At 50.6% G+C, this 25,613-nt stretch overlaps 2 protein-coding genes across 5 annotated transcripts in view; one reads left to right on the forward strand and one right to left on the reverse strand.

The window, feature by feature from the left end:
* Positions 1-5,822: 5,822 nt before the first annotated feature.
* On the reverse strand, positions 5,823-10,874 carry RPP25 (ribonuclease P/MRP subunit p25). Of its 3 annotated transcripts, none has more exons than XM_017677635.3 (2): positions 8,501-10,874; positions 5,823-6,545 (listed from the first exon to the last, which is right to left on the reverse strand). In XM_017677635.3, the coding sequence occupies exon 1, from the start codon at positions 10,633-10,635 to the stop codon at positions 10,036-10,038; it is 600 nt and encodes a 199-aa protein (XP_017533124.2). In that variant the 5' UTR covers positions 10,636-10,874; the 3' UTR covers positions 5,823-6,545; positions 8,501-10,035. The 3 variants fall into 3 exon arrangements, with proteins under 3 accessions (XP_017533124.2, XP_017533115.2, XP_073068296.1); XM_017677626.3 differs by having other exon boundaries at positions 5,823-6,582; XM_073212195.1 differs by having other exon boundaries at positions 5,823-6,138; positions 6,413-10,874.
* Positions 10,875-11,156: 282 nt separating this feature from the next.
* The window catches only part of SCAMP5 (secretory carrier membrane protein 5), a 41,623-nt gene continuing 27,166 nt past the window's right edge, over positions 11,157-25,613 (forward strand). Inside the window, exons 1-2 of one of the 2 annotated variants that reach the window (XM_073212193.1) lie at positions 11,157-11,294; positions 11,626-11,843. In XM_073212193.1, the coding sequence (XP_073068294.1) occupies positions 11,829-11,843 (15 nt within the window). In that variant the 5' untranslated portion in view covers positions 11,157-11,294; positions 11,626-11,828. Of the gene's footprint in view, positions 11,295-11,319; positions 11,483-11,625; positions 11,844-25,613 lie in introns of those variants that run through there. The other variant, XM_037010165.2, reaches the window with a different exon arrangement.

Genomic DNA, 25,613 nt, shown 5'->3' on the forward strand with positions numbered 1-25,613 from the left:
GGTTTGTGGGAGCTAAATTCCCTCAAGTTTTGCTTATCTGGGAATTGTTGAATCCCTCCTTCAAATTTAAATGATAATCTTGCTGGATACAGTATCCTTGGTTCAAGGCCCTTGTGCTTCATTGCATTAAATATATCATGTCATTCCCTTCTTGCCTGTAAAGTTTCTGCTGAGAAGTCTGATGTTAGCCTGATGGGTTTTCCTTTGTAGGTGATCTTTTTTCTTTCTCTGGCTGCTTTTAATACTCTGTTCTTGTCTTTGATTTTTGCTATTTTAATCATTTTATGTCTTGGTGTTGTCCTCCTTGGGTCCCTTTTGTGGGGAGATCTGTGGACTTCCTCGGTCTGAGAGCCTATTTCCTTCCCCAGATAGGGGAAGTTTTCAGCAATTATTTCTTCAAAGGCACTTTCTACCCATTTTTCTCTCTCTTCTTCTGGTACTTCTGTAATGCAAATATTGTTCCATTTGGATTGATCACACCGTTCTCTTAATATTCTTTCATTCCTGGAGATCCTTTCATCTCTCTCTGCGTCAGCTTCTCTGTGTTCCTGTTCTCTGATTTCTATTCCATCAACAGCAAATTGCCCCTCATCCATTCTGCTCTTAAATCCTTCCATTGTTTGTTTCATTTCTGTTTTTTCACTCCTGAATTCATCCCTTAGCTCTTGAATATTTCCCTGTAGCTCTATCAACATGCTTATGACTTTTATTTTGAATTCTGTTTCAGGAAGATTGGTCATTTCAGTCTCTCCAAGCCCTCTCTCTGCTGTTTTAGGGATTTTGCAGTGAACAAGGCTCTTCTGCTTTTTCTTGGCTATGGGAGTGGTCACCAGCGAGTGGTGCATGGATCAGCTGGGAGAACAAAGTCTCTTCCTGCTTGCCAGTCACCTTGCCTGTCTGATGTCTGTGCCAGTTAACTGCATACAGGGAGCAACCTCTGGATTAATGCCCTAAGCTGGCGTGGGTGGGGCAGCCTTTGAGAATGCCTTAGGGCACTGCCAGGGGGTCTCAGGCCAGCAGTCCGTGTTCTGCCACAAGAACAGAGCCCCTTCGTGCTTTCTGGACTCTGCGCCCGTCTCTGCTGTCTGTGCCAGTCAAGCACACACAAGGAACAGCCTCTGGGTTAATCCCATTGGCTGCCTTGGGCAGGTGGCCCTCAGGATGGCTTAGGGCACAGGCACAAGGCCCAGGTGAGCGGCGTGTGTTCTGCCAAGAGAACGGAGCCCCTTCATGCTTCCTGGATTCTGCACCCTTCTCCACTGTCTGTGCCGGTCAAGCGCGAGCAGGGAGCAGCTTCTGAGTTAATCCCCTGAGCTGCCATGGGCGAGGCGGCCCTTGGGATGGCCTAGGGCACTGGCAGGGGTTGCAGGCGAGTGGCATGTGTTCTGCCACAGGAACAAAGCCCATTTGTGCCTCCCAGATTCTGCAGCAGTCTCCACTGTCTGTGCCGGTCAACCATGCACAGGGAGAAGCCTCTGTGCTAAGCTGTGTGGTTGCTGTAGGCGGGGCTGCTCCCTGGCTGTTCCGCAGCAATGGTGGGTCAGCCAGTTTGCTTGCCGTGCCAGAGGAGGGGAACGGCAGGCTGCTTATCGCTGCGAGGCGGTTCGGAGCTGTATTGCCACCCAGGTGTTAGGGCGCCTGAAGTTCCTTAAAGTTCCCAGCCTGCTGGGCTGACTGTGCCAGGATGATTTTGTCCACCTGTTAAACCCTTGTCTCTTTAAGACTTTTAAGGCACCTGCTTTTAAGGCACCTGCTTTTCTTTTGTCCCAGGGCAGCCGGCTGTGGGAACCTGTTTGCAGTCTCATCTTGGACCTTGCTTCTCTGCTCCTCCAATATCCAGTGCACGTGCAGTGCATGTCTGTGCTCCCAGGGCAGACCACCAGGGCTGGTTATTTAGTGGTCCTGTGCTTCCACTCCCTCCCCACTCTGATTCCCTTCCTCCCGTCAGTGAGCTGGGGTGAGGGGAGTGCTCGGGTCCTGCCAGGTCACAGCTTTGTATCCTACACTTTTCTGTGAGATGTTGGGCTCTCGCAGATTTAGCCTGGCTCCTGTACTGTATCTTCCAGTCACTCTTTTAGGAATAGTTGTATTCACTGTATCTTCAATATATATATGGTTTGGGGAGGAGATTTCCACCACCCTACTCACGCCGCCATCTTGAGAATCTCATCTTAAGTTTTAAATACCAAGAATTTGTGAGGACTAAGAGTATTTGGTCTGGGCAAGGCTACTCTTTGCTGATCTAAATAGCTCTCCAGCTATCGTGAGACACCTGCTCCTGCTGTCACCAGCCTGACTACTCTTGTTTGGCAGTGCTGTTAAACCCTGCAGCAGTTTCAGGAAGAGAAGGGACGTCTTGTCCTGCTTTGGCAAGGATGCTCCTCATAGGCAGAGGTGAAAGCCATGAATGATCTCTGGGCTAATCACCTTGGAAGCAGAGCATGTTGCTTGCCAGCATTGTGCCAATTACCTGCTAGCTTGTGCCCCAGGAGTCAGGGACCTAAGCTGACAGCTTATATCCAGCTTTTAGATGGAAGGACTGACTCCACCCAGAATCAACTCGTAGAAAGGCATACCTCAACTAAATTTGGACTTTATGCTACCTTGAGGGCAGTTCTCAGTCCTCGTCATCTGTATTAGTTTTCTGTTGTTGCATAACAATTTACCACAAACTAAGCAGCTTAAAACAATACCCATTTTTTATTTACCAGTTTCTGTATGTCAGAAGTGCAGGAATGGCATAGCTGTTTCTGTGCTCAGGGTCTCACAGCACTGAAATCAAGATGTTGGCCAGGTCTGTGGTCTCATCCAGAACTCATAGTCCTCTTCCAAGCACGATCAGAGTATTGGCAGAATTCTGTTCCTTGCAGCTGTAGGACTGAATCCCCATTTTTTCTTGCTAGCTATTAGCCAAGGACCACTCTCAGGACTTAGAGGCCACCCTCAGGGCCTTACCACGTGGCACGCTTCGTGGGCCATTTTAAAATACCAGTTTATCTCTTCAAGTCCACAGGAGAACATCTGACACTTCACCTTCTTTAAAGACCTCACTGATTAGGTCAGGAATATCCAGGGTAACATTATCTTTTGATTAACTCACAGAAAATGGATTAGTAGCTCAATCATGGGAATGATATCCCTTCACAGATTCTGTCCTGATTGTACAAGGCATGTGCACTAGGAGGCACGAATCTTGGGGGCCATCTTGAATCCAACCTATCACATCACTCAGGTATGAGGGCCCCTGCCTGTTCCCAGTTTTGCCTCCAGTTGTGCCCTGAAGTTCCAGTCTATTCTGCTGCCTCTGGTGAGTGCTCCTAGGATGGGCTAACACCAGACATCTTGGATCTTGCCCGGTGCCATCTGGGCCTTTTGTTTCCTGCCATCTTCTGTCCTGAAATCTTTGTCTGCCCCTCTGGAGATGCTGCAGCTGGACTTCTGATGCCTCAAGGATGTCATCGTCACCAGTTGATCAGCCTTTCAACTTCCTGTTGCAGCCTAAGCCTTCATCCTGGAAGAGTTTAATGAGGCATTTCCTCTGATGTGTACAGAGGGGAGGGATAATGTTATTGAGGAGCTTGTCAGGACAAAGATACTGTTCCACCATGTGAATTGCTAGTAAAGGGCAGTTCACATTCAAGAAAAGCTCTTATCTTTCCCGGTGGGAATGAAGCATGCATTGGCAAAAGAAAATGAATCCTGCCACTTTAAGGCTGGAAGTGACCCTTGAGACTATTCGTCTGACCGCTCCTACATTGCTTCCATTTCTCAGGTCCCTACTTAAGCACCTCCAATGAGGGGGATCTCATGACTAGACTGCTTTGAAAATGGGGATGAACAAGAGAAGGCACCTGGGACAATGACATTCTTACTGCTGTTGAATTAAAGCTCTGCCATGTGCCCTTTGGCATGTTACTCCAGTTTCTTGAACCACATGTTACTCCAGTTTCTTGAACCACAGTTTCCTCATCTACAAGGTTGAAATAATAATGGAAGCTACCTAGTAAGTTTTTAGGAAGATTACTTAAGATCATTCATGTATAACGCTATGTCCTGGCTGGCACACAGTGAGGGCTTAATAAATGGTAACCGTTAGTCTCTAGAAAACGTATTTTCCTTTTGTAAAATTACAGTTCTTTTCCCAGAGCAGGAAAGTTTGTGAGATGAGGGACAAGGCATGGTGGAGGGTGAACAAACACAGCACATGGTCAGGGAGAAGGGGTGGCAAAAGAAAGCAGCCTTCAGTGGTGATCCTGCGCCACCATCCAGTGTGGTAGCAGGGTTCTAATGGTACTTCTTCATAATTTATGTTTCCTATGTAATTCCCTAAATAGTACTCTCATAATATAAAAAATCATTAAATATATTTTTATTGAAATGTAACTCACATAAAATTCACCCTGATAAGTGTGCAGTTAAGTGGTTTTTAGTATATTCACTTACATTCACTATGTTGTCTAACCATTGTCACAATCGAATTCCAGAACATTTTCATCACCCCCAAAAGACACCACATACCCAGTGATACCCACCAACCCACTAGGCAGCCACTATTCTACTTTCTGTCTCTATGGATTTGCCTGTGATGGGCATTTTGTTCTTTTGTGTTCTGGTATCTTTCACTCAGCATATTTTCAAGCTCCATCCAGGTTGTAACATGAATCAGCACTTCATTTATACTCTGCCACGTGGAGATACCACATTTTGTTTACCCATTCATCAGTTTATGGACATTCAGGTGGTTTTTTTCTTTTTGGTCATTATGAACAAGGCTGTTATGAACATTTGTGTACATGTTTTTGTGTAGACATGTTTTCAGCTCTTTTGGGTATTTATGTAGGAGTGTTATGTGGTATGGTATATGGTAATATGGTCATATGGTAACTCATGTTTAACTTTTTGAGGAACTGCCAAACTGTTCCAAAGCAACCTGTATGTACCATGTTACATTCCCAGCAGCAATACATGCAAGTTTCCCATTTTTTCACATCCTTATAACTTTTTTTTAACAAACAAAGCTGACTCTTCAGCAGAGTTTGGACTCTTTGAGCTGCGACTCACACCTTGTTTTCTTTCAGGAAACAGGGCCCAGGGCAGGGGATTTGGGCTCTGAGTCCATTCGCTATTCTACTAAAGGTTTGTCCTGCCTCCCAGTTCCCTGAACCAAGAGCCTCTCTTTCCCAGTGCCACTTCTAGGGGGCAGCTCACAACAGTTCAGTTTCTCTCCAGAAGTGTTCAAACCTTGACTGAATGTGAAGGGAAAAAGGAAACTTAAGTTTGTGCGTCTCTTACCAGTGTAAGTGCTGCCCTTTATATATACATTTTATCTCAGGGAATAGTGAATCTCAATTAGTTATTAAAATCATATCATTTATTAAAATGAATATTTCCAGGCCCTTCCTAGGAGATTCTGATCCTGTTGTTTGGAGTTCAGCCTAGGCAATCTGTATTTTTAACAAGTGCCTTAGGTGATTCTGATGATTAACCAAGGTTGGGAAGCCTGGTATTACTATATCCCTTATCCCATAGCAGTCTGGCCCATTTTGCTGCTGAGAAAGCCAAGGTTCATAGAATTAACTTGAACAAAATCACAACCAACCTGACTTCTTCCAAAGCCTGTGATCTGCTCATTATGACACCAGGCATTACATTGCTAGCAAACGCCTGCAAGTAGAGACTCCCTCCATGCAGGACTGGAAATTCTGATAACAAGGACTTTGGCAAACACCCCACATCATTCCTTTTTTCTATTTGCACTGAAGGTGAGAATACCTATAATATTCATTTCCTAAGGGTACAGTAACAAAGTACCACAGGCTGGATGACTTAAAACAACAGAAATTTATTCTCTCATGGTTTTGGAAGATAGAAGTCCAAATCAAGATGTTGGCAGGACCATGCTCTCTCTGAAAGCTCTAGGGAAGAACCAGTTCCATGCACTTTTCTCAGCTTCTGTTATTTGCCAGCAATCCTAGGCATCCCTTGGCTTGCAGCTGCATAACTCCAACCACTGCCTCCATCTTCATATGCTGTTCTTCCCTGTGTGTCTGTGTCTTCTCTTCTTTAAAGGACACCAGTCACGTTGGGTTAAGGACCCCTCCTACTTCACTACAGCCGCATCTTACATATTAATAGCACCTGCAAAGACCTCATTTCTAAATAAGATCACACTCACAGGTACCAGGACTTAGGGCTTTGATATATCTTTTCGGAGGTGGGGGGGACACAACTCAACTCACAATATCTATGATAGTCAGTAGATATCATGAACAACACCAGAATCCTCAAGTTGGATATACAAACCCAATCACTGTGGTGACCCTTAGCTTCATTCAAAGAGGCCAGATAGGAAGAGAAGCTGTGGTGGGGATAGGAGAAGCTTTGGCCACTGTCCGCGGGGCTGAACAGTTACCTTTGATGTGGCATCAGAACAGGTCAGAAAGCCGGCTCACCACTCTTTATTCAGTCAGCAGTTCTCTGTGGGCTGCCTGTGTGCCAGTAGCTGGGCAGGGCCCAGGCAGGCAGGATCCATTCAATCGCGGCTTCTGGTTGATTGGAGTGACCAACAACCAGAGGATTACACTAATGAAGGGACAATCACAAACCAAGATCTGTGCTTTGCGAAGAAAAAACCCGCTGCCACCAAGGAGACTCTTGTGGCTATGCTTCCTAACTTCCTTCCGCCTTCCCTCCCTCCGCCATCCCTCCTTCCCTCTTTTCCTTTCTTCCATTACCCCTGTCCCTGGGAAACCTGAAGGTTTTTCCACATCTCAGTGAAAGATGGGGACTACAGCGTCCCTCGTGGCCAGAGTGGGCATAGCAATGACCCAAAACGAGGGGCTGGGAGATGGAGGGAGGGGTTTGGGAGAGGTGGGAGGGGGAGGGTGGTGTGTGTCTCCGTGCGGGCCTGCTAGGCTAGGGTCCACGCCTCGGGTCCTGCCTGACAGGGCAGTGAACTTCTGCATAGCCTGGGTACCCCCACTGTCACTGCTTCATCTCTTACCTCCCTGTAGGCTGTGGGATCCAGCCAGGCCCTTTCCAATCCACCTCCCACCTCCACAGGTGCCAGAGAGGTATCTTTGTTAAACACCAATAAGAGCAGAGCACTGCCTGGCTCCCAGTGCCCCCCACACTTCCTTCGGGGAGGCTCCCTGTGGCATGATTCCTGCCTGGTACTCCGGTCCCACCTTCCTCTCACCAGATATCCTCCAGATACCTATGGCTCCCTCAACACCAGACAGCATCACCTCTCTGCTCTGCCTGGAACTCCCTGCCCAGTCCTGTTCAGCGGGCTAACTCCTGGTCCTGGGGAAACCAGCTCCATCAACACCTCTGGGTGAATTAAGTGCCCCTACTCAGAGTGCCTGCCTTTTCTCACTCCCATTGCATTGTGCTGTAACTTTCTCTTCCTTCTTCCCACTACACTGGGCCATCCTGGAGGCAAGAACAATGTCTGACTAGACTGTGATTCTCCCCCCAGCCCCATCCGAGTCCTAGATCGGGCCCCGGCCTGGCCCTCGAGGCCCTGCTGGAGGACCACCGCCCACCTGACCATAGCTCTGGCCTTGGATTATACACATTGATATTCCCAAATGGTTTTGATTGTGACCGGACAAGTTGTTGTGTGTGAGCCTTTAGGGCCAACCCAAGGCAGGGCCCAGGATGCTCTACTGAAGCCACTATTGAAAAGATGGGATCTCAGACGGTGGTTTCCTACTCCCTCCCATTCTGTCACTACTAGTTAGCTCCCAAAGGGGGTCTTCTCTGAGATGCTCCCCTAGCCACTCTATGCTTATTCCAGCACTTTCAGGCTCCCAACCCAACTTTGGGGAAGGTGGTGTACAGGGATGTCTGACACCTTCCTTTGGAGTCTTCCATGAGCTTCTATCAAAAGCCTGGGAACTGAACCTGCTAGAGTGGAGTGGGGCTGCATAAAAGAAAGCCAGTTTCATAACATGGGAGGCAGAAATCCAGCCCACCAGGGGGCAGGTTCATACTCTGAAGATGGAGAAAACACACGCCCCTCTCCTCCCCATGCCACAGGATGAGTTTCTAGGCTGGAAGGGGACTTACTGGGCTCAAGCCATCAGAAAAGAAAGGCTGTGTAGCCTCTCCTCACTGGCAAGCTGCTTGCACAGTCCTGGTGACCTGGCAATCCCAGACTGATGGTCTGGGAAAGCTGGCCCTGTTCCAGAACCAAGACCAGTGTTCCTTAAGCTGCCACTGTGCAGGACTCTTCCAAGTTTTAACATTTACTTTAGATGCAGAAGGCCAGTACCAGCCAGGGCACCTCAATTGTCAGGGTAGTTTACATTCTTCCCACGAGTCTAGGGCCATCCCTGAGAGGGTCAGACCAGCACACCCAAACCACATGGCCCTCCCCAGGGACTCATGGAGACCAAGAACTTAGGAAAGGCAATGAGTGCCAGTCTCAAGCAGAGATATTGGGGTGGGGGGGTGATACTCAGAAGAGCCCCTCCTGTGAGCTGCAGAAACCTACCTCTTGTCACCAACAGGATTTATTTCAGGGTTCTGCCAGCAAAGTGACTTAAATTCTTCTCCATTTCTTCCTTTCCAAGGGTGGCTGTTGAGTTGCATAGGGTGGGGTTTGCTTGAGATCCTGGGGTTGTGTGTCCATTCCCTTACCGGAAAGAGTTCTTCCAGCCCACAGTACCTCCCATCTGCCTCCCACCCCCACCCCACGAGCAGCTGACTTGGAGCTGGGCAGAGAGGCCGTTATCTCTCAACAGACAGCTGTGCAGGGCTGGAGGCAGCAGCCTATCAGGGAGCCTGCAGTGATTCACAGTCCAAGTCCCAGATTCTCTGCTGAATAGTAATTTCCAGCAGTGGATTTGTGCTGTCTCTCCTGTCCCCAGAGGGTGCTGTCCTTTCTCAGAGACAGCAGTGAAGGGGATATCCTATCCATGGGGATGGGGGGCTTTGTGCCAGCCTTCTGGGCAAGGCTGTCTATTGGCAGGGGGCTTAGGGACCCCGGTGGGGCTTGCCACCCTTGTCAGTGATCCTGAGGAGAGTTCATCAATGCATGCCTTCCTTCTCCTCCCAAAGAGCGATGCGCTGCTCCCTTTCCCTTAGCGGTGATACACAAGGGGACAAAGGCCTGCTTCCAGCGACACGCCCCTGAGGTCGGAGCCAGTCAAGGAGGGCTGGGTACAGGGAGAAGCCAGGGACTGGGCAGAGTGCCCTTTGCATGATTTTGAAGCTGCTCAGTCTCTGTGCCTGACCCTGAAGACTCCAAAGGCTGACTCTAGGCTAGAAGGGACTGAGACCAAGGGGGCAGGCCAGAGCAGTATCTGCTAGACAGGTAAGGGGTCAGGAAAAAACCTGGGGATGGAGGTATTTTCAAGTTTGATTGGAAGCAACACTCCAGCTGTGGTGCTCAGGGGAGGAGACATGGAGAGTTCTATCCAGGGTCTTTCCCTCTGGCCCAGTATGGGGAAGGGGGGATGTTGTCAGAAGAGCTAAAACCCATGGAGATACCAGTGCCTGCACATCGCAGGATGCTCCTTAAAAGCAGGGAAGGAAAACTAGAAAGGAAACTGTATCCTGGAGTGAGGGACAGAACAGGCCCCCTCCACACCACACACATCTCAGATCCCCCTGCCCTCCCCAAGCAGTTGATTTCTCACTCCTTGCCCTCTGTTGCCAGTGACGGGGATGCTGCCAAGAGCTCTCCTGGGCTTCCACACTCTGGGATCCCCTCATGAGCGCTGGGTGTCTAACCCATGGGTTGTCCTGAGCAAGACTCAACAGTCCCACTGCCCACCATTCCTTCCCCGAGGAAGGTCCCAGCAAGGCTCAGAAAAGCTGAAGGTGGAGTTCTGCGTCTTCAGGCAACACAGGTGGAGGAGCAATCATCCCACGAACTCCTCTGGGGTCCGTGCTGCCAGTCAGAGAGGGTCTGTGTCCATGTTGCGAATTTCGAGGTACCGGGGCATGAAAGACTGGACGTGCATCAAAAAGTCGAGGCCCTGGGGGTAAGACCCAGCAGTCCGGGTGACCCAGAGCCTGGAGTTCTCAGGCCGTCCAGTTCTCTTCAGCAGCACCTGGCTCAGTGTGTGCCCGTTTCGCGGAGCCTTCTCCGGTTGCAGGGTCCCCACGGCTCCTCTTGCACACTGGCGCGGTTGGCTGGGACGAAGGGCCAGGATGAGGGTTCGGGGGTTGGTAGCCAAGTTGGCGCGGATCCAGAGCATCCTTGGAAAGTAGGATGGCGAGGCTGGGCACGTTTTTAAGTACACTGAGGCTGGCGACTGGCTCACCGGGCTTCTGACCCGGTGCGGGCCCGGGCGGGAGGCTCTGCCACACCTCGCGCACGCTCCGGTAGCGCAGCCGCGTGACCTGATGCAGGCCGGCCAGGCGGCGCTTGAGGATCTCGGCGCACGTGACGGTCTTGGTGGTGGCCCGACCGCAGCCGCTGAAGACGATGGCGCGCGTGGCTGGCTGCGCCATGCGGGCCGTGGCGAAAGCCAGCAGGTTCCGGATCTTGCTGCCCTCCTTCACTCTCATGTGCACGGCGCCCGGCGCCAGGTCGCCGAAGAGGCCGGAGCCGGGGCCGCCCTCCTCGGCCCCGCCCCCCACCGGAGCCTCCTCTGAGCGCACCTTCCGGAAGGTCTCCATGCGCCGTCGTTGCCCGTAGCGCGGGGACTCGGGCTTTGCCACGGGGCCGCTTCAGCCCTGAGGCTGCATTGCTGCCGGTCGTGCCGGGCTGGGGCCAGCAGGGGTAGCGGTGCGGGAGAGGCGCGTACGCGGGCTGGCGCGCGGGGACGGCGCAATCCTCGTCTCCCACTCCCTTCCAGAGGGCGCAGCTCTGCTCGGGGATCTGTGCTCCGCGCCTTTAGCGGATGCTCCGCCTTGGAGCCTGAAGCCCCGCCTCTACCTCCAGGCCCCGCCCCCAGCCCGGCCCGGCCCTCGGAGAGAGTCAAGGTCCTTACCTACCCGCGCGTGGGAGAGGCGCGCAGCGTGGGGCCCCATGGTAGTGTCGAGGGGTGACTTGTCAGAAGTTCCCCTATAATATAATCGCCACTGGCTCTCACTGAGACAACCCTCATAAACGGGCAGCCTAAATAAAAACTGCGTTTGCGGTGCCAACGCCGCTCCAGGCTGAGTCCCCGAGCCCTTCCGGGTTCCAACTGAACACCATCGCTTGTCCCCTCCCAAGGAGAGATTTCCAAATGACCTGCTTCGGGCCTCTTCCCCCGACTCCTCAGGGGACACCCCCACCGGGGGCCCCGCCACATCCGTCCTTTCCGCTGCGGAGCCGGTGTCCCAGCTTCAAGGTCGGCCTGCGCGCGGTCATCGGGACGCGGGAGGCGCTGGCTCCGGCGGCACTGCTCCGGGCGGTGCTCTCCGGGTAGCCGGAGACCCCGGTCTCAGCCTCGCTGCGCCGCGGAAGCTGGAGGCTCCCAGGCCGCCGTGCACCCCTGGGGTGCGGGGAGCGAGGCTTTGGGCCAGGCTATTCCCCGAGGTGAACGCGAAGAGAATAAGGAGCCCCCTTCTCGAGGGGAGTTAAACTCCCTCCCCCCATGCCTGACAGCCCATTACTAGCGCAGCACGCTTTACGGTAAGGCGGGCGTTGTTCCCGCTAAGGTGTACCCCCCTTCTTCCCAGGCTGGATTCGGTGTCAGTTAGCCATGGCCCCCTGAGACCCAGTGGGGTCCTTTTCCAGAAAGGAGACTAGATGAAGGCAGGATTTGAGAGGAGAAGGGAAGAAGGTGAGAAGCTGACGCCTCAGGGTCATTGTGAGTCGACTGGGTGCCCCTTTCCGGGAACTTCACAGGACCAAGAGCGGCCCCGATCTCCTGCCGCCAGAGATGAACAATGTAGAGGTAAGGTGGGGTCGAAGGAGCGCTGGTGGGAGGGCGGGAGCTCGAGGAGAAGGCTGACCCTCCCTAGAGCTGCTCTGGGGCCTCGTCCGTTATCCTTCCACCCCTTCACGCCCACGCAGCCGGAGAGGGAGAGTGGGGCGCACCTGACCCGGGGGCTTTGCCACGGCCCGGCCTGGCGGGGAGGCGAGCGAGCCGGGAAACGCCGGGAGTGCCTGGGGGCGTGACAGTGCCGGGGGCCGCTGCGGGCTCCCTCCCCGTCCGCACGGCTGTCCTCGCCTCTTCCGCAGCTCGCACCTCCGAGCCTTCAGGCCCTGTTCTGCGGAGCGCGTCACCGCCCCCCAGGAGGAGTGAGCAGGTGGACCTTTGCGTCACGATGCATGGGTGACGGACCCGCTCCCGGATCTGCTCGCACGTTGGGGTCAGGGGCCCTCAGGAGGAAGTCCCGCTCCAAACCTGGACCTCCGCCCCGCCCCAGCTCCCGCGGGGCCCACGGGGCACAGTCGGAATCACAGCAGCTTTGAGGCACAGAAACTGCAGCGTATGGCGGGGCCTGGGAAACCGCAGACCCGGGCAGCTGTGGGACTTCCAGGGCAGCAGTTTCGACTAGGCCCGAGAAAATGCCCCGCAGCGGCTGGAATCTAAGTTAGAACGGGCTGATCAGGAAGGGCGAGCTCTCCATCCGCAGGGGCGTGCCAGCCGGGGCCGAACGTTCACTTGGAAGGGATGTAGGCAGGGGCCGCACGTTGGAGCCAAGGGGCCTCCGAACCCCGCATTTGCGAAGGGCGAAGATGGGGCTGTTCTGCGACCCCTCGAAGGCGCTGGCCCCCCAACCTCACTGCACTGTCGGCAGCCATAGACGACTCCGACTTATTCGCTCGCGTCAGTGAAGGAAGAGCGCGGAAAGGCCCGCATCCCTTCGCGTCAGGTCCCTCCTTCTCCCCGGCTCCCCCTGCAGCACTTAACCTGTAAATGTACACGGTGATTAGCCGCCAGGCCGCTAATTACGGCTCAAGCCGTTCTTTACGGTGTCAGCGCGCATCGTGCCAGGCGGGCTGCGCGCTGCAGCGGGGCCGCGAACTGGCAGGGCTGGGGGCGGGGGTGGAAGGACTGGAGGGGGTTGGGGGGAGCTATGAGGGTGGCGAAGTTGGCAGGGGTGGCAGGAGAGCGGCCTGTGCCGGTGATCAAACGGGGTGGGAGGTGTGGTCCTAGGGCACGTCGGGGAGAGGGGATGCAGACGGAGCGAGGATGGGGGTACGGGGTCGAAGGGTGGGAGAAAAGAGGAATGGGGAGCAGAGCGAAGGAAGGAAATGCCGGGAGGCGGGGAGGAACCGGGGTGGGGGAAGAGGGGCGGGTGCGGTTGGGAGGGGAGGGAAGTAGCGCTCAGCTCTGGGAAGGCGGGTAAGTAACTCTGAGCATCGTGGCGCACACGCCGCAAGGGACAGAAACACAGTCAAGTGTAACACAGTCAAGACTGTCCAAAGAGCCGGGCGCCCGCTACACACGCAGTAAAAACCACAAGCCCTTTAAAAAAAGGGGGTGGTGGGACCTATTTGTATATTTATAGATGTAAATTTACTTTGAAAACTTTGAAATTTACTTTGAAAATTTACTTTGAAAACAGGGATCTATTTATTCCCTGATTTAATCTTCATAATCTTTCTTTCTTCCATTGTGGAAACTCAGGCACAGAGAGGTTAAGTAACTTGCCGAATGTACCACAGCTAGAATGCACACTGCGTCTGTTACCTCTGAGGCCGCATCTAATTTTGGTGGTAGCACCACCAAATATGAATACAAAATTAAGCAATGAGTCTCTGAAGAGCCCGCGTTAAGTGAGGGACTGTCCTTGAAGCCTGAGCTTCTTTAACTTCTCTATGCCCCTGTGTGACCTTGGGCAATTTACTTAACCCCCGTGCCTTGATTTTCACAGCTGTAAAATGGGACTGACTTAGGAACCTGCCATATAAAGTGGTTGTGAGAAAGTCTTGCCAGTGGGTTTCAGCCCCGGGCAAGGTCGCTATGGATTCAATGTGACCAAAGAAAATTACAGCAAACGTTCTTGGGGTGAAAGGGTTTATTACCCGGCTTGTTCTCCCGGCAGGAGGTGGAGCACTAGCGTCTCTGCCCCGCCCAGAGCACTGGGCCGAGCTCTCTATGTAGTGCAATAATAGCTGATTGCCTAAAGGTGTGGAAGCGGTAGCCTAGCAACAGACCAGTTACATCATCAGGTGGTTTAAGTTCAGTGAGGATCCTGGCCATAGGAACCCCACCTCCCCACAGAGACGCACATATACAGTTTAAAAACCTTGGCTAGTAAATTATCATGAAGTGCTGGCTGATATTATTTTTCATATATTACTTGTGATAAATTTTTTAAAAATTTAAAGGGAGATGAAGGGAGAAGAAAGCTGGTGAAAAGGAAAGGAAATGGGTAAAGCCTTGGCAGTCGCAGTTTTCCTAATTTGGTGAGGACTAGTGAATGGGAAATTAGACCCCTTTGCCCTCAGAGGGGTGGTGGGGTGGCTAGGCTTCAGCCCAGGCCTAGCCAGTGCAGCACCAGCCCCTGCCCTGCAAAGGCACCTTTCCAGCAGTACATCCCACCTCTTGTGGACTCACTGCAAGCCTGGAAGAAAATCCCTAGTGCAGGGCAGGTATCCTCTGTCTCTGAGGGCAGGAAGAGGGTAGGGATCTCCTAAAGCTCCTGGTCCTGGCCTCTCTGGGCAGGCGCTTGGGAACATGCAAAAGAGTGAAGAACTGGAAAGTTACAGGGGGTCAGAGGGAGAACCTACCAAGTGCCCAGCATTGGGCCAGGTATTCTTACAGATCTATTTATTCCCTGATTTAATCTTCATAATCTTTCTTTCTTCCATTGTGGAAACTCAGGCACAGAGAGGTTAAGTAACTTGCCGAATGTACCACAGCTAGAAAGCAGCTATTTGAACACAGGTGCTCTGACTCACTTTACTACCTCACCTGAGTATAAGAAAAAAAAAAATGATTTGAATTGCCCATTAATGGAATGAGTTAGTTTTGGGGAGACAGGGGGTTCCTATAGTGGGGAAGATGTTTGTTATCTATTGCTATGTAAAAAATTATCCCTAAACTCAGCAACTTGGAACAAAAATATTCATTATTTTACACAGTTTCTGAGGGTTAGAAATCCAAGAGCAGCTTATGGGGTGGTTCCAGCTCAGGGCCTCTCCAAAGGTTACGGTCATGAGGTTGGCTGGGGCTGGAGGATCTTCTGCCAAGCTTTCTCCACATCAGAGAGAGGCCTTGGCTCCTTGTCACGTGAATCTATCTCGCCATAGATCTACTCAAGACAGAACAGCTGGCTTCTCCCAGAGCAAGGGATCAAAGAGAGAGAGAGAGAATAAGCAGGAAACAGTGCTGCAACTTAGGGGAGAGAAAATTCCGGGGCAAAAAACCTAGCTGAAACTGAAATCAGTTAAAGGGAGAAATAAAGTTTAAAACTTGCTTATTGCTTACAAAAAAGCCATCCGACATCTTTCTCTCCTGCCGCTGCAAAAGCAAGTGAAATCCTCCTCCCAACATCTCAGGTTCAGATAAGACTTCCGTTGCCCAGGTAATTACCCACTGATATTGGAGATGAGCTGAACTACTCTCTACCCCTTAGAAACACCTGTTGATATGGAGACACAGTAACGCCAGGCAAGAATTCTGGAAATACTGCAGTTTTACTCACAGGCCACCCCTCTGGAAATCTTGCCTAGAAAACTGGAGGATTGTAACCAGACTAATGACATACAGTAGCAACAGCAATAAAATCATGATAAATCTCAAACTGGAGGATTAAGCTAGGTTCAAAGTCCTACGCAGATCAAGTCCACAGTTGCCCACTCCACAGGCAGGCAGTAGCTGAAGAGGTGGAGGGTTCAGAGCAATCATCACGTGGCAGCTGTAGCCAGGGGGTACATCCAGGCCACAAGGACTGTAGAAGAAAATATCTTAAGGGCAATAAGACACATGTTTTAATGACACTAGCATAGGCAAATCTTGTTCATCAGGAAAAGCAACCAATAGTCCAGTAGCCATGTCCACACAAGTCATGGCACACCGATATCCTTCTACTATGGGCAGAGGCCCAATACAGTCTATCTGCCGCCTGACAAGGGGTATTGGCCCCTTTGTTGCTGTCCCATGTTGCTGTGGGTCTCAGTGTAAGTCCCTCTTAGAGCTCACAAGGCACTCCTTCTGGGCTCGGCTGATTTCCTCAACAGTCAATGGCAAACCCCGCCGACGGGATACAGCCTGCATTGCCTTTTCCTGTGTGTGCAACAAATGCTAATGTAACTGTTGGGCAACATCAGAGGTAGGGTTTCCTTCTAGCCAGCACACGTGGGCCAATGTGTCTGCTTCGTCATTCCCTGGGGATGCCAAAGGCAAATGGCCAGTCACATGATATATGGTAACAGTCTTAGTCTGACCAGAGGCCCATAGGTCTTGCCACAGCTCTTGCCCCCAAAGGGGCTGGTGACCAACCATCCAGTTGGCATGGTACCAGGTTGGTAGCCACAGGGTCAAGCACCAATAGACGGCCCAGCTATGAGACAGACAACTATAGGGGAGGGCTCCTGGGTGATCACGAGCCATCCTGTCTGCAACTCAGCCCATTGGTGGCTCTTCTGCTCTCCGTCCTCCATCCATATTGTCTCAGTCTTAGGATGGAAGGCCACAGCCCTCCACTTTGGGGGCTGCCCATGACTGGAGCTGTCTGTGTACCAAGCATCTTAAGGTATAGGGGCTTTCCCTCCTGATAAGGACTTTCAGCTACTAATGGCTCAAAAGCAAGTTCTTGCTTTCCACTGGTATAGGTCACTGACCCCAATAAGTTTGGAGTTCTCCACTTCTTAAGGGCTAGTAGAGAGGGTGCTACACTGCTGTAAATATGCACCACATTTGGCCTGAGTAGGCATTTGTGCCACGCCACTCTGTGGCCTTTGAGTCTAGTCTTGCAAACACCCTGTGATGGGATAGGTGGTTATTACCTTAGTCGGAGCTGTTCTGGCGATGGGCTCTGTAGCCAGCACGGCATGGTACACAGCAGCCAGTTGCTTCTCTATCAAGCTGTACTGGATTTCTGCTTCTTTGCATAGTGGGACCAGAATCCAAAAGGTTGGTGTGTTCATTCAAGCCACTGCCAAAGGCCCCATCCATAACCATCTTCAGTTACATGAACACCTAGCTCACAGGGCCTTGATGAGTCCATTACACTCAAGGCCTGTACGGCCTTGACTGCCCGCTTGGCAGCAGTAAAAGCAGTTGCACATGTCTCATTCTAGTCCCACCTGATGCCCTTTAGTACCAACTGGTATAAGGGCTTCAGAATTTATGCCAAGTGCTAGATAAACACTCTCCAGTAGCCCAAAAGACCTAAAAACTTTTGTAATACTGCCACCGTGGTAAGGGTAGGGAAAACCTGGACCTTGTCTATGACTGTTTCAGGAATATCTTTAGTTTTACCCAACCAGACAACCCCCAAGAATTTTACAGACAAACCAGGTCCCTTAACCTTGGTGCTGTTCACAGCCCATCCTTTCTCCTGTAGATGTTGCAGCAGTCTAGGAACTGCCCCTTCTAAATCTGAAAGATAATCACGTGTGAGCATAATATCATCAATGTAGTGATACAACCACACTGTTTGTGGTTTCCTCCATGTGGCCAAGTTCTGGGCTCCAAGTCCACAACAGATGGTAGGTCTGTGGAGGTATCCCTGTGGAAGGACAGTAAATGCCCATTGCTGGCCTTCCCATGTGAAGGCAAACTGTTCTTGACTTTCCTGTGCTATGTCAATAGAGAAGAAAGCAAGGTCTACAACATAATGGTATGTGCCCAGTTCATGACTGTGTCCAGAATTGCGGCTATAGAGGTGACAGCAGCACGCAATAGGCATGCAACTGAATTGACTTTATTCAATTCCTTGTAATCCACGGTCATACGCCAGGAGCCATCTGGCTTTTTCACTGGCCACACTGGGGAATTAAAAGGACTATGAACGGGCTTTATGATGCCCACCTTCTCTAACTCCTGTAGAGTTTCTCCAATTTCCTTGTGCCCTCCAAGCAATTTATACTGCTTAGTATTTGTCACCCACCAAGGTACAGGCAGAGCTACATGTGGGTGCTTAGCATGTCCCCTCAGAACTGCCTTAATCACACATACGTTCAGCCTGAACTCACCTGCAGTGGTCTGTAACCACAGGCCCTGCAGGAATCTACTCCCAAAATCTATTCAGGGAGGGATAAATGTACACAGTACACTCCTTTGGGGGTAAACGCCCTATCCCCAATGAGATTTGGGCTCTCTTCACTCTAACTGCCTTCCCTCCATAGCCATCTATCACATCAGGGGTCCTGGAAAATCACTCAGGGTTGCCATGAATCAGAGAACACTCAGCTCCTGTGTCCACCACCTCCAGGACACATTGTACATTCACAGGGGATTTATGAATTGCTATTCTACATGTGGCCTCTGGTCCCCACCATGTCCCCCAAGGTGGGGACTTGACCCCTCTCAGTCAAACCGTGAGGCCCAATCGTCCTCCTGTGGGGGTGACGGCCGGGCGAATCCTGAGTACTCTCCCCCAGGAAGTTTTGCAGGGACACAGGCCAGGCATGAGGCCTTGACTCTGGTTTCCATGTCCTGGACCTCAGCAGCTGTAACTGCTTCTCTGGATTTAATCGTGTCACAGTTCTAACAATATTCTATTGGGCTGCCCATCAAGTTTTTCTTTGACTACCCCGGCCTTTATCAAATCAACCCACATCTGGATCCCCGAGACCTTCATGGGGCCTTTTGCACTTCTCCTTTCAGTCATAGCCCGTACTTCCTTCCAAGCCCTTATTTTTTCAACCTCTCCCAGATCTGCTAAAGTACGAGTAGCCTCACTTATGGGGTGCCCTAGGTGGGGGGCAAGAGTCTCCACTAGGGGCCCACAGAGAGATGTGGGAGCTATATGCAGCACCAGGTTTCTCATTCCTATGGTGTCCATATTATATGCAATATTTTCATGCCTAATTTCCACAATACCTGTTGGAGCTCTGCATACGTTTTCTAGCTAGTGGGTAAATATGGTAAATCACCCTGATTAGGCAAAACTGCCCTGATGGCAGCTGTCAGCCATTCCAGAAGTGTCTGATTTCCTGAGGCATGAGGGGCACTTTGGAAACCCTGGGGGAGGGAAGGGTGAGTCATTAGGGAAGTCAGTCTACTCATCTCACTACTCAACATAACAGTGTTTTCCGCCCCCATATCCCAGAGACCTAAAAGCCATGTAGGCAGAGATTCCGATGGCCTCTGCCTATACCGGACACTCATGTCCACCAGCTCATCCTGGGTATAGGGGTGTAGCATGGAGTGCTCCACAAACTGGGGAGGGAGTGGCTCCTCGCCCTGGGGAGCCTGGGGGTGTTCTGTTTTTATTTTTTTAATTACAGCCTGGAGGGCTTTTAATACAGGAGAGGCTGGTACCTCGGGCGGTGGCCTTGGCGGCAGATCGGTCCGTGTCCCTGCCTCTTCATCTTCTCCCCCGCTCCTCCACCATTTCCAGGGCTGAAGGCACCACTCTTTCTTCTTCCTCCCCCACAGCCTCCTGCAACACAGCTTCTCCTGCTGTCCCCCACCACCACTGCTAAGGAATCTTCCAGGAATGCGATCCATTTTCTCAATAACTGTCTCTCTTCTTTGATGGCATCCCATAGGTTATCACCCAGCTCCTCCAAGCGATGCCAAAGTGTGTCTCTTTCCTGCCGAAGTCCCTCTCTTTCCTTGATAACCCTCTCAATAACTCTCTCTCTCTCCTTGATAGCTCTCTCTCTCTCCTGTATAACCCTCTCTCTCCTTGATAACATTTTCCACTATCTTGAGGAAAAGAGACCCTATAATGCCAGCTGCTACATGGTCACTCAGGGTCTCTAAGCAGTCTTCTGTCTCATGGAGGGCTAATTCTGCAGCTTCTGGTGTCTCCACCCTTCCCCAGTTCTGGGGAAGGCTCCACCCCTCTAGGAGGTGCTTTACCCTAGATCAATTCCCCACTAGGGGCTTCTAAATTGGAAGCTCCACAGATTTGGGGCTCCTAGGTGAAGCTGCACCTTCTGCTGCTGCATCCACTGGGGCCTCCCCAGTATTCATGGGGGGTGGGGTGGGGAGGTTCTGGGCATCTCCTCATCATTTCTAGGGGCAGCCCACCCAAAGGTCACACCCATTTAGACAGATTTCGGGTTCAGAGGTCCTGCTAACTACGCCAGATGTAACTCCAGGGAGAGGAAATTCTGGGGCAAAATACCTAGCTGAAACAAATCAGTCAAAGGGAGAAATAAAGTTTAAAACTAATTTATAGCTTACAGAAAAGCTGTCTGATATCTCTCCTGCCACGGCAGAATCAAGTGAAATCCTCCTCCCAACCTCTCAGGTTCAGATAAACCTTCAGTTGCCCAGGTAATTACCCACTGATATGGAGATGGACTACTTCTCTCTACCCCTTAGAAACACCTGTTGATAAGGAGATGCACTAAAGCCAGGCGAGAGATTCTGGAAATACTGCAATTTTACTCATAAGTATCTTTTATGGCCCAGCCTCCTACAAAGGGGAATTAGGTTCCACTTATTGAAGGGAGCAATATCAGAGAATCTGTATACATTTCAAAATCCCAACAAGAAGGTCAGTGTTTGGGAGGCAAATTTAGGAGGAGATGGAATCAGGAATCAATATACTGAAGCAAATATGTGGAAAGACCTTGCGTCAGGAAAGCTGTATTTATTTTCTGGTGTACAGCAAGCACTTTGTAAATGTTAAATGGATGCACGAGTGACAGCTTTTCTGAGATTGTTTTCAAGTGTTTGGTCATTGTCACAAGAGCAGTCTCCACTTTACAGGGCTCTCCTGAAGGTTGAGTGGGATTGTGGTTATCAGAACTCTTTGTAAATTTAATACTGCTAGGCAATGATGCCTGGAGGGAGAGAGCGAGAGAGCTCCACCGTACAAGAGTCCCTGCCCAGGTCCGGTGCCTCTTTTTCTTAGACTGAGTCCCAGGCTCTGTAGCTGTGCTCTGATTCCTGCTTCCTGTCTCTGTCTTCACCCCAGTCCAGCTTCGTTACCATATCTCACCTCCAGTTATTGCTTTTCCCCTCAGGCCAGCCAGGACAGGAGCTAGGAGTCCAACAGCAGCCAAGCCCTCTGCCTTCTGGTTGCTGCTCCCCCTGTGATGGCTCTGGCCCCACAGATGGGGAGTAGGGGTTTGCATTGCAGATCCAGTGAGTGGTGCCATTTGGAGACAAGAGCCATTAACCTTGCATGGAATTCAGTTGCTTTCCTAGCAGATGAGCCAAATCACCTGACTTCTGGGAGAGAGAGAGAAGGAGAGGGGAGGTATGAGTGAGGAGAGGTGTCTGTAAAGGGGGAAGTAAGGCAAAAGAAGCCATTGGGATTCCTTCTCCCTCTCCCCTTGAGGCTGGGTGCTGCCACCTCCTTCCAGACTCCAGAGGCAAGTGCAGTAAAAAGCTACCCACCTGGGCAAGGTTAGAGGTCCCAGGAGAGCACTTGTCTGTCCCCAAAAGACTTCCCAAGAGCCTTTTGTGATATCTGAGATTCCCCCATTATTGCTTCCACCTTTGTCCTCTGAAGATAAGGTTATATTCCTAGTTCTATGGTGGGAATTGATCAAAAACAAAAGAATTAGGATGTCTGAGAATCTTAAGGTAGGAGGAAGGTATAGAGCTGATAAGGTGAGTGAACAGTTTCCAATTATAGGTGATATTTTACTTAGTTCTTACACTGGACTATTCACTTAGATGTATTAACTTACTTAATACAACAAGCACTGGGTGGTAGCTGCTACCCATTTCATAAGTGAGGTAGGGCCGAATCCAAAGTCAGACAGTCCGGCTCCGTTCTCGGTCACGGCGCTGGACTACCTGCAAGAGGAGGGGGAGGCAGGGCAGAAGCCCTCGGCAATAGGCCTCTCCGGCTACCCGCAGTGAAGGTCCTGGGACTCCAGGGTAGAGGTCCGTCTGCTCCTCCAAGTGCTGCCTGGATGGGGGGGGTACCAGGGCTGCTCCTCCTACTCCAGCTCTGACCTGGGCACAGCTAGGGTGCTTAGTTCATGCCTTCCCAGAATTACAATTATCCTCCATGGAGGCACTCAGTTTCTACAGCTTACGAAACGCTTGCCCACCTAACATTCAGAAGCAGCTAGTGGGGTGATTAAGAGTATGGACTCTGGAGCCCAACTGCATGGGTTTGAACCCAGCTCTGCCACTTGCTAGCTGCGCCCTTGGTCAAGCTATGGAACCTCTCTGTGCCTCAGTTTCCTCTCTTGTAAAATGGAAATAATGATAGTACTTATCTCTTGAATTGTCTCAGGTCATCCACCTAGTATTTCTTTGGGATCATGACTCGCGTTTTTCAGAGGTAGGCTGAATCTTCTACCCAGAAACTTGGTTATTGAGCAGTAAAACCTATAGGCAAGTATGGAGAGCAGGAAAAAAAAGAGAGATGGGCAGAGCAGGCTGTCAGTTTCCATGGGCAGCCAGAACTGTTGGGCCCAGCTGTTTGTTGACAGCAGGAATGCAGACCTGGTGGTTTTATTTTGCTTGTGTGTGACTTAATGTTTTCTGCTTCATTTCAATGGGGAGTACCTATATCAGCTTTTCTGAATGAAAAATATAGAGAGACCTTCTCCTATCATCTCTCATTGGGGTCAGGCTTAAGACAAACATTATAATTTTGTTGCTATAGAGGCCCATAGGGTCTAGGGGACTGGGAAGAAGCCAGGAGATAGTTTCCTCTTTCCTGGGTCACCTCTCTTCCTGGCAATTGCTCCTTCCCCACCTCTCCGTGGTGGGGAGAGTAGAAACAGCTCTTTTCACATAACACCCCTGTCACCTCCAGCCCTCAGCCCACCAGCCCAGAGCAAAGCCCCAAAACAAGTTGGATGAACTGGGGTTCCTAAGGAAGCTACTTGGTCAGATCCCTTTTATGGCCATGAGGGTTTCTTGTCACCAGCAGGCAATTAATTATGTCTTCCCTTCTCTTGAGCAAAAGGTGAAGTTAACCAAGCATGCCTGTCTTCTATAGTTCTGACGCAAATCACAAGGTGCCCTGTACATACTAGCCCAGAAGATAAATTTTATATGTTTCAGCAAGAGATAAGAGCATATTTTGTTTGCAAAACTCCTGGAAGAATTCTTTCTCTGGCCAGAAATTATGCATACTTACTGATTAATGACCTGCCCAGTGAACCTGCCTCGGAAAGATAACTGAGTGATGATTGGGTATCACCAGCTCTATCATTTCTGTACCCCAGAAGTCACGGGAACGGGCAGAATTCCTCTCCTCTCTGAAGTAGGTGTTTTATTGTAAGGAAAAACCAATGAAAGTACTTTTTGTGAGAATCAATTGGCTATATGGAATTTATAATAAAGAGTACTGTATATTTTATTATGTGTAGGTTGTATGTTATAAGTCCTTTGTACCAGTAAAATTATATATATATATATATATATATATATATATATATATATATATATATATTTATGAATACATTTTTCCCTGAAAAGCTGGTTGTCTCACTAAGATCTTCTTTCCCCAAGACTGGCAGTGGGACGATGGTGAGCAATACAGATGCGCACCTGCTCCCTCCCCACTGCCCCTGATCTCACAGTCTCATAGAGAACCAGGCACTTACATAACAACGCAGCACTGGGAGGCATGGAGGGAGGGTGCTGAGCGCCAAGCAGAGACATTTAGTCCAGGGCGGTATCCAGAGGATGTGAAACTCATGCGGGCACTCAGAGGACGCGTAGGAGTCAGCCAGCCAGAGGAACGAAGAGCAGTGCTCAGGTGTTGACAGAAACAATAGGGACCGAGAGCAGGAAGTTGAAGGACGCAAGGCATGGTATGTCTGCAGGCAAGAGAGAAACCAGCTGGCCACAGGTTGCTCCTCCTGGCTATGTGGTTGCTGGAAGATGGGGAAAGAGCAGCTTTTACTTGAGAGAGTCTTCCGGACCCCAGTCCTAGATGAGTAAGATTTTCTGGGCAAAAGAACAGGGATGGGAGTCAGGTGCAGGGAAAGGAGGATAGAAGAGCATGTGCAAAAGCAAGGGGTGAAGGGGAATCTGAATTCTTATACTGACAAGCAGTTCTGGGGGGCTGGAGTGCTTGTAGAGGAGGGTGTGCAAAATGAGGCTGGGTAAGTGGCCAGGGGGAGGTCAGGAGGGCTATGAGCCTGGCCAGAGGGGGCGTATGTGCCCACAGCAGTGGGGAGCCTTTGGAAGGTCCTAAGGAGGAGAGAGGCATGGTTAAAGTCTCTGTGGCTGCTTGGAGAAGAATAGCTTAGAGGATGTCTGGTGGGGAAAACTGGAGGATGGTACCTTTGGGGGACACTACTGCAGAGATGATACAACAGGGTAGTGGGCATGGGTGTACAAACAGGATAACTGATTCTGAAGATACAGGGAAGCAGAATGGACAGGACTTATATTCCGGGGGTCTGACCTGGTGGCTGAGGGTTGGCACAATTATTTCTGAAGAGTACTGGTCAGTTGTTTTGTAGAATGTCCCTCAGTTTGGGTTTGTCTGGTGTTTACTCATGAGCAGATTGAGGTTATGCATTTTTTGGCATGAATATCACAGAAATCAGTGAATCATATTAGGAGATACATGATGTCAACATGTCTTGTTACTTACGATAGGGCTGTTTTTGGAGGCAGGATCACTGGAGGAACAAATATAAGGAAAATATCTGGGTTTCAGCCCCTTCTTGGATGGGGCTGGAGTGCAGAAGAGAATTCAGACCAGACAGAGCTCTGGGAGTGCCAGGCACCTAGAGGTAGCTGAGTACTTCAGAGGGGCAAGATTGCCAGGGAGAAAGGTCAGGCTGCAGAGGGGGAAGGGAGACAGTGGAGGTAAAAGCAAGGCTGGCTTTGCAATATATCTAAATCGTCAGGCAGGTGAGACCTGGAACATGTCCTTTGGATTTGGCATCCAGGGGCTCAGCCAGTGCCCAAGATCAGTGCTTGCCAGGCCCAGGCCTAGGTGGGACTTGTAAAGGGCATTTTTTTCCTCTAGGCATTAAGTAGGAGCAGTTGGTGGGGCACTCCTGCTCTAACTCAAGTGAGCAGTGGGCACTGATTGTGCAGAGCTGCTGGCTAGGCTGCAAGAGATAGTGGTGATGAAGATGAACTGTGTGCAGGCCAGCAGACTACCCAGAGGCCAGCACTTCTAGCTGCCAGCAACACAGCTGGTGGAGGACTGCCTAGCTCTGCAAGTGTCAATCACTACAGGCTTCGGTGCCCCCAAGCGGTCTATTGGAGGCACTGAAGAAGGGAAGCAGCACCTTGGTGGCTCTTGACGGGACTTCACATTCAGGCAAGAGGCTGGAGGTCAGGAATCATCCCTGTTCCCTAGACTCAAGCAGCCCAGGTGACCCCCATTTCTTTGAAAGCTAACAGTAATTTATTGAGTTGTAATTTATATGCAATCAAATGCACAGAACTCAAGTTTTCAGTTTGATAGGTTTTGAAAGTTTTATATTCCTTGCAATTACCACTCAAAACAAGATTTAGAGTATTTCCATCGCCCCATAAATTTCTTTTCTGCCCCTTTCTACCCCCATCCCCAACCAGCAACTACTAGTCTGGTTTCTATGACATTGATTTTCTTGTTCTTGAACTTCATATAAGTGGAATCATATACTATGTAATTTTTGGTCTGGAATATTTTAGATACATCCATTTTGTTGTATGTATCTG

This window comes from Manis javanica, chromosome 8 (assembly GCF_040802235.1).
Source record: "Manis javanica isolate MJ-LG chromosome 8, MJ_LKY, whole genome shotgun sequence".
NCBI classification, from domain to species: Eukaryota; Metazoa; Chordata; class Mammalia; order Pholidota; family Manidae; genus Manis; species Manis javanica.

Coding starts and splice junctions, on each gene's coding strand:
- RPP25 (XM_017677635.3), bottom strand. CDS start 10,635: ATGGAGACCTTCCGGAAGGTGCGCTCAGAGGAGGCTCCGGTGGGGGGC.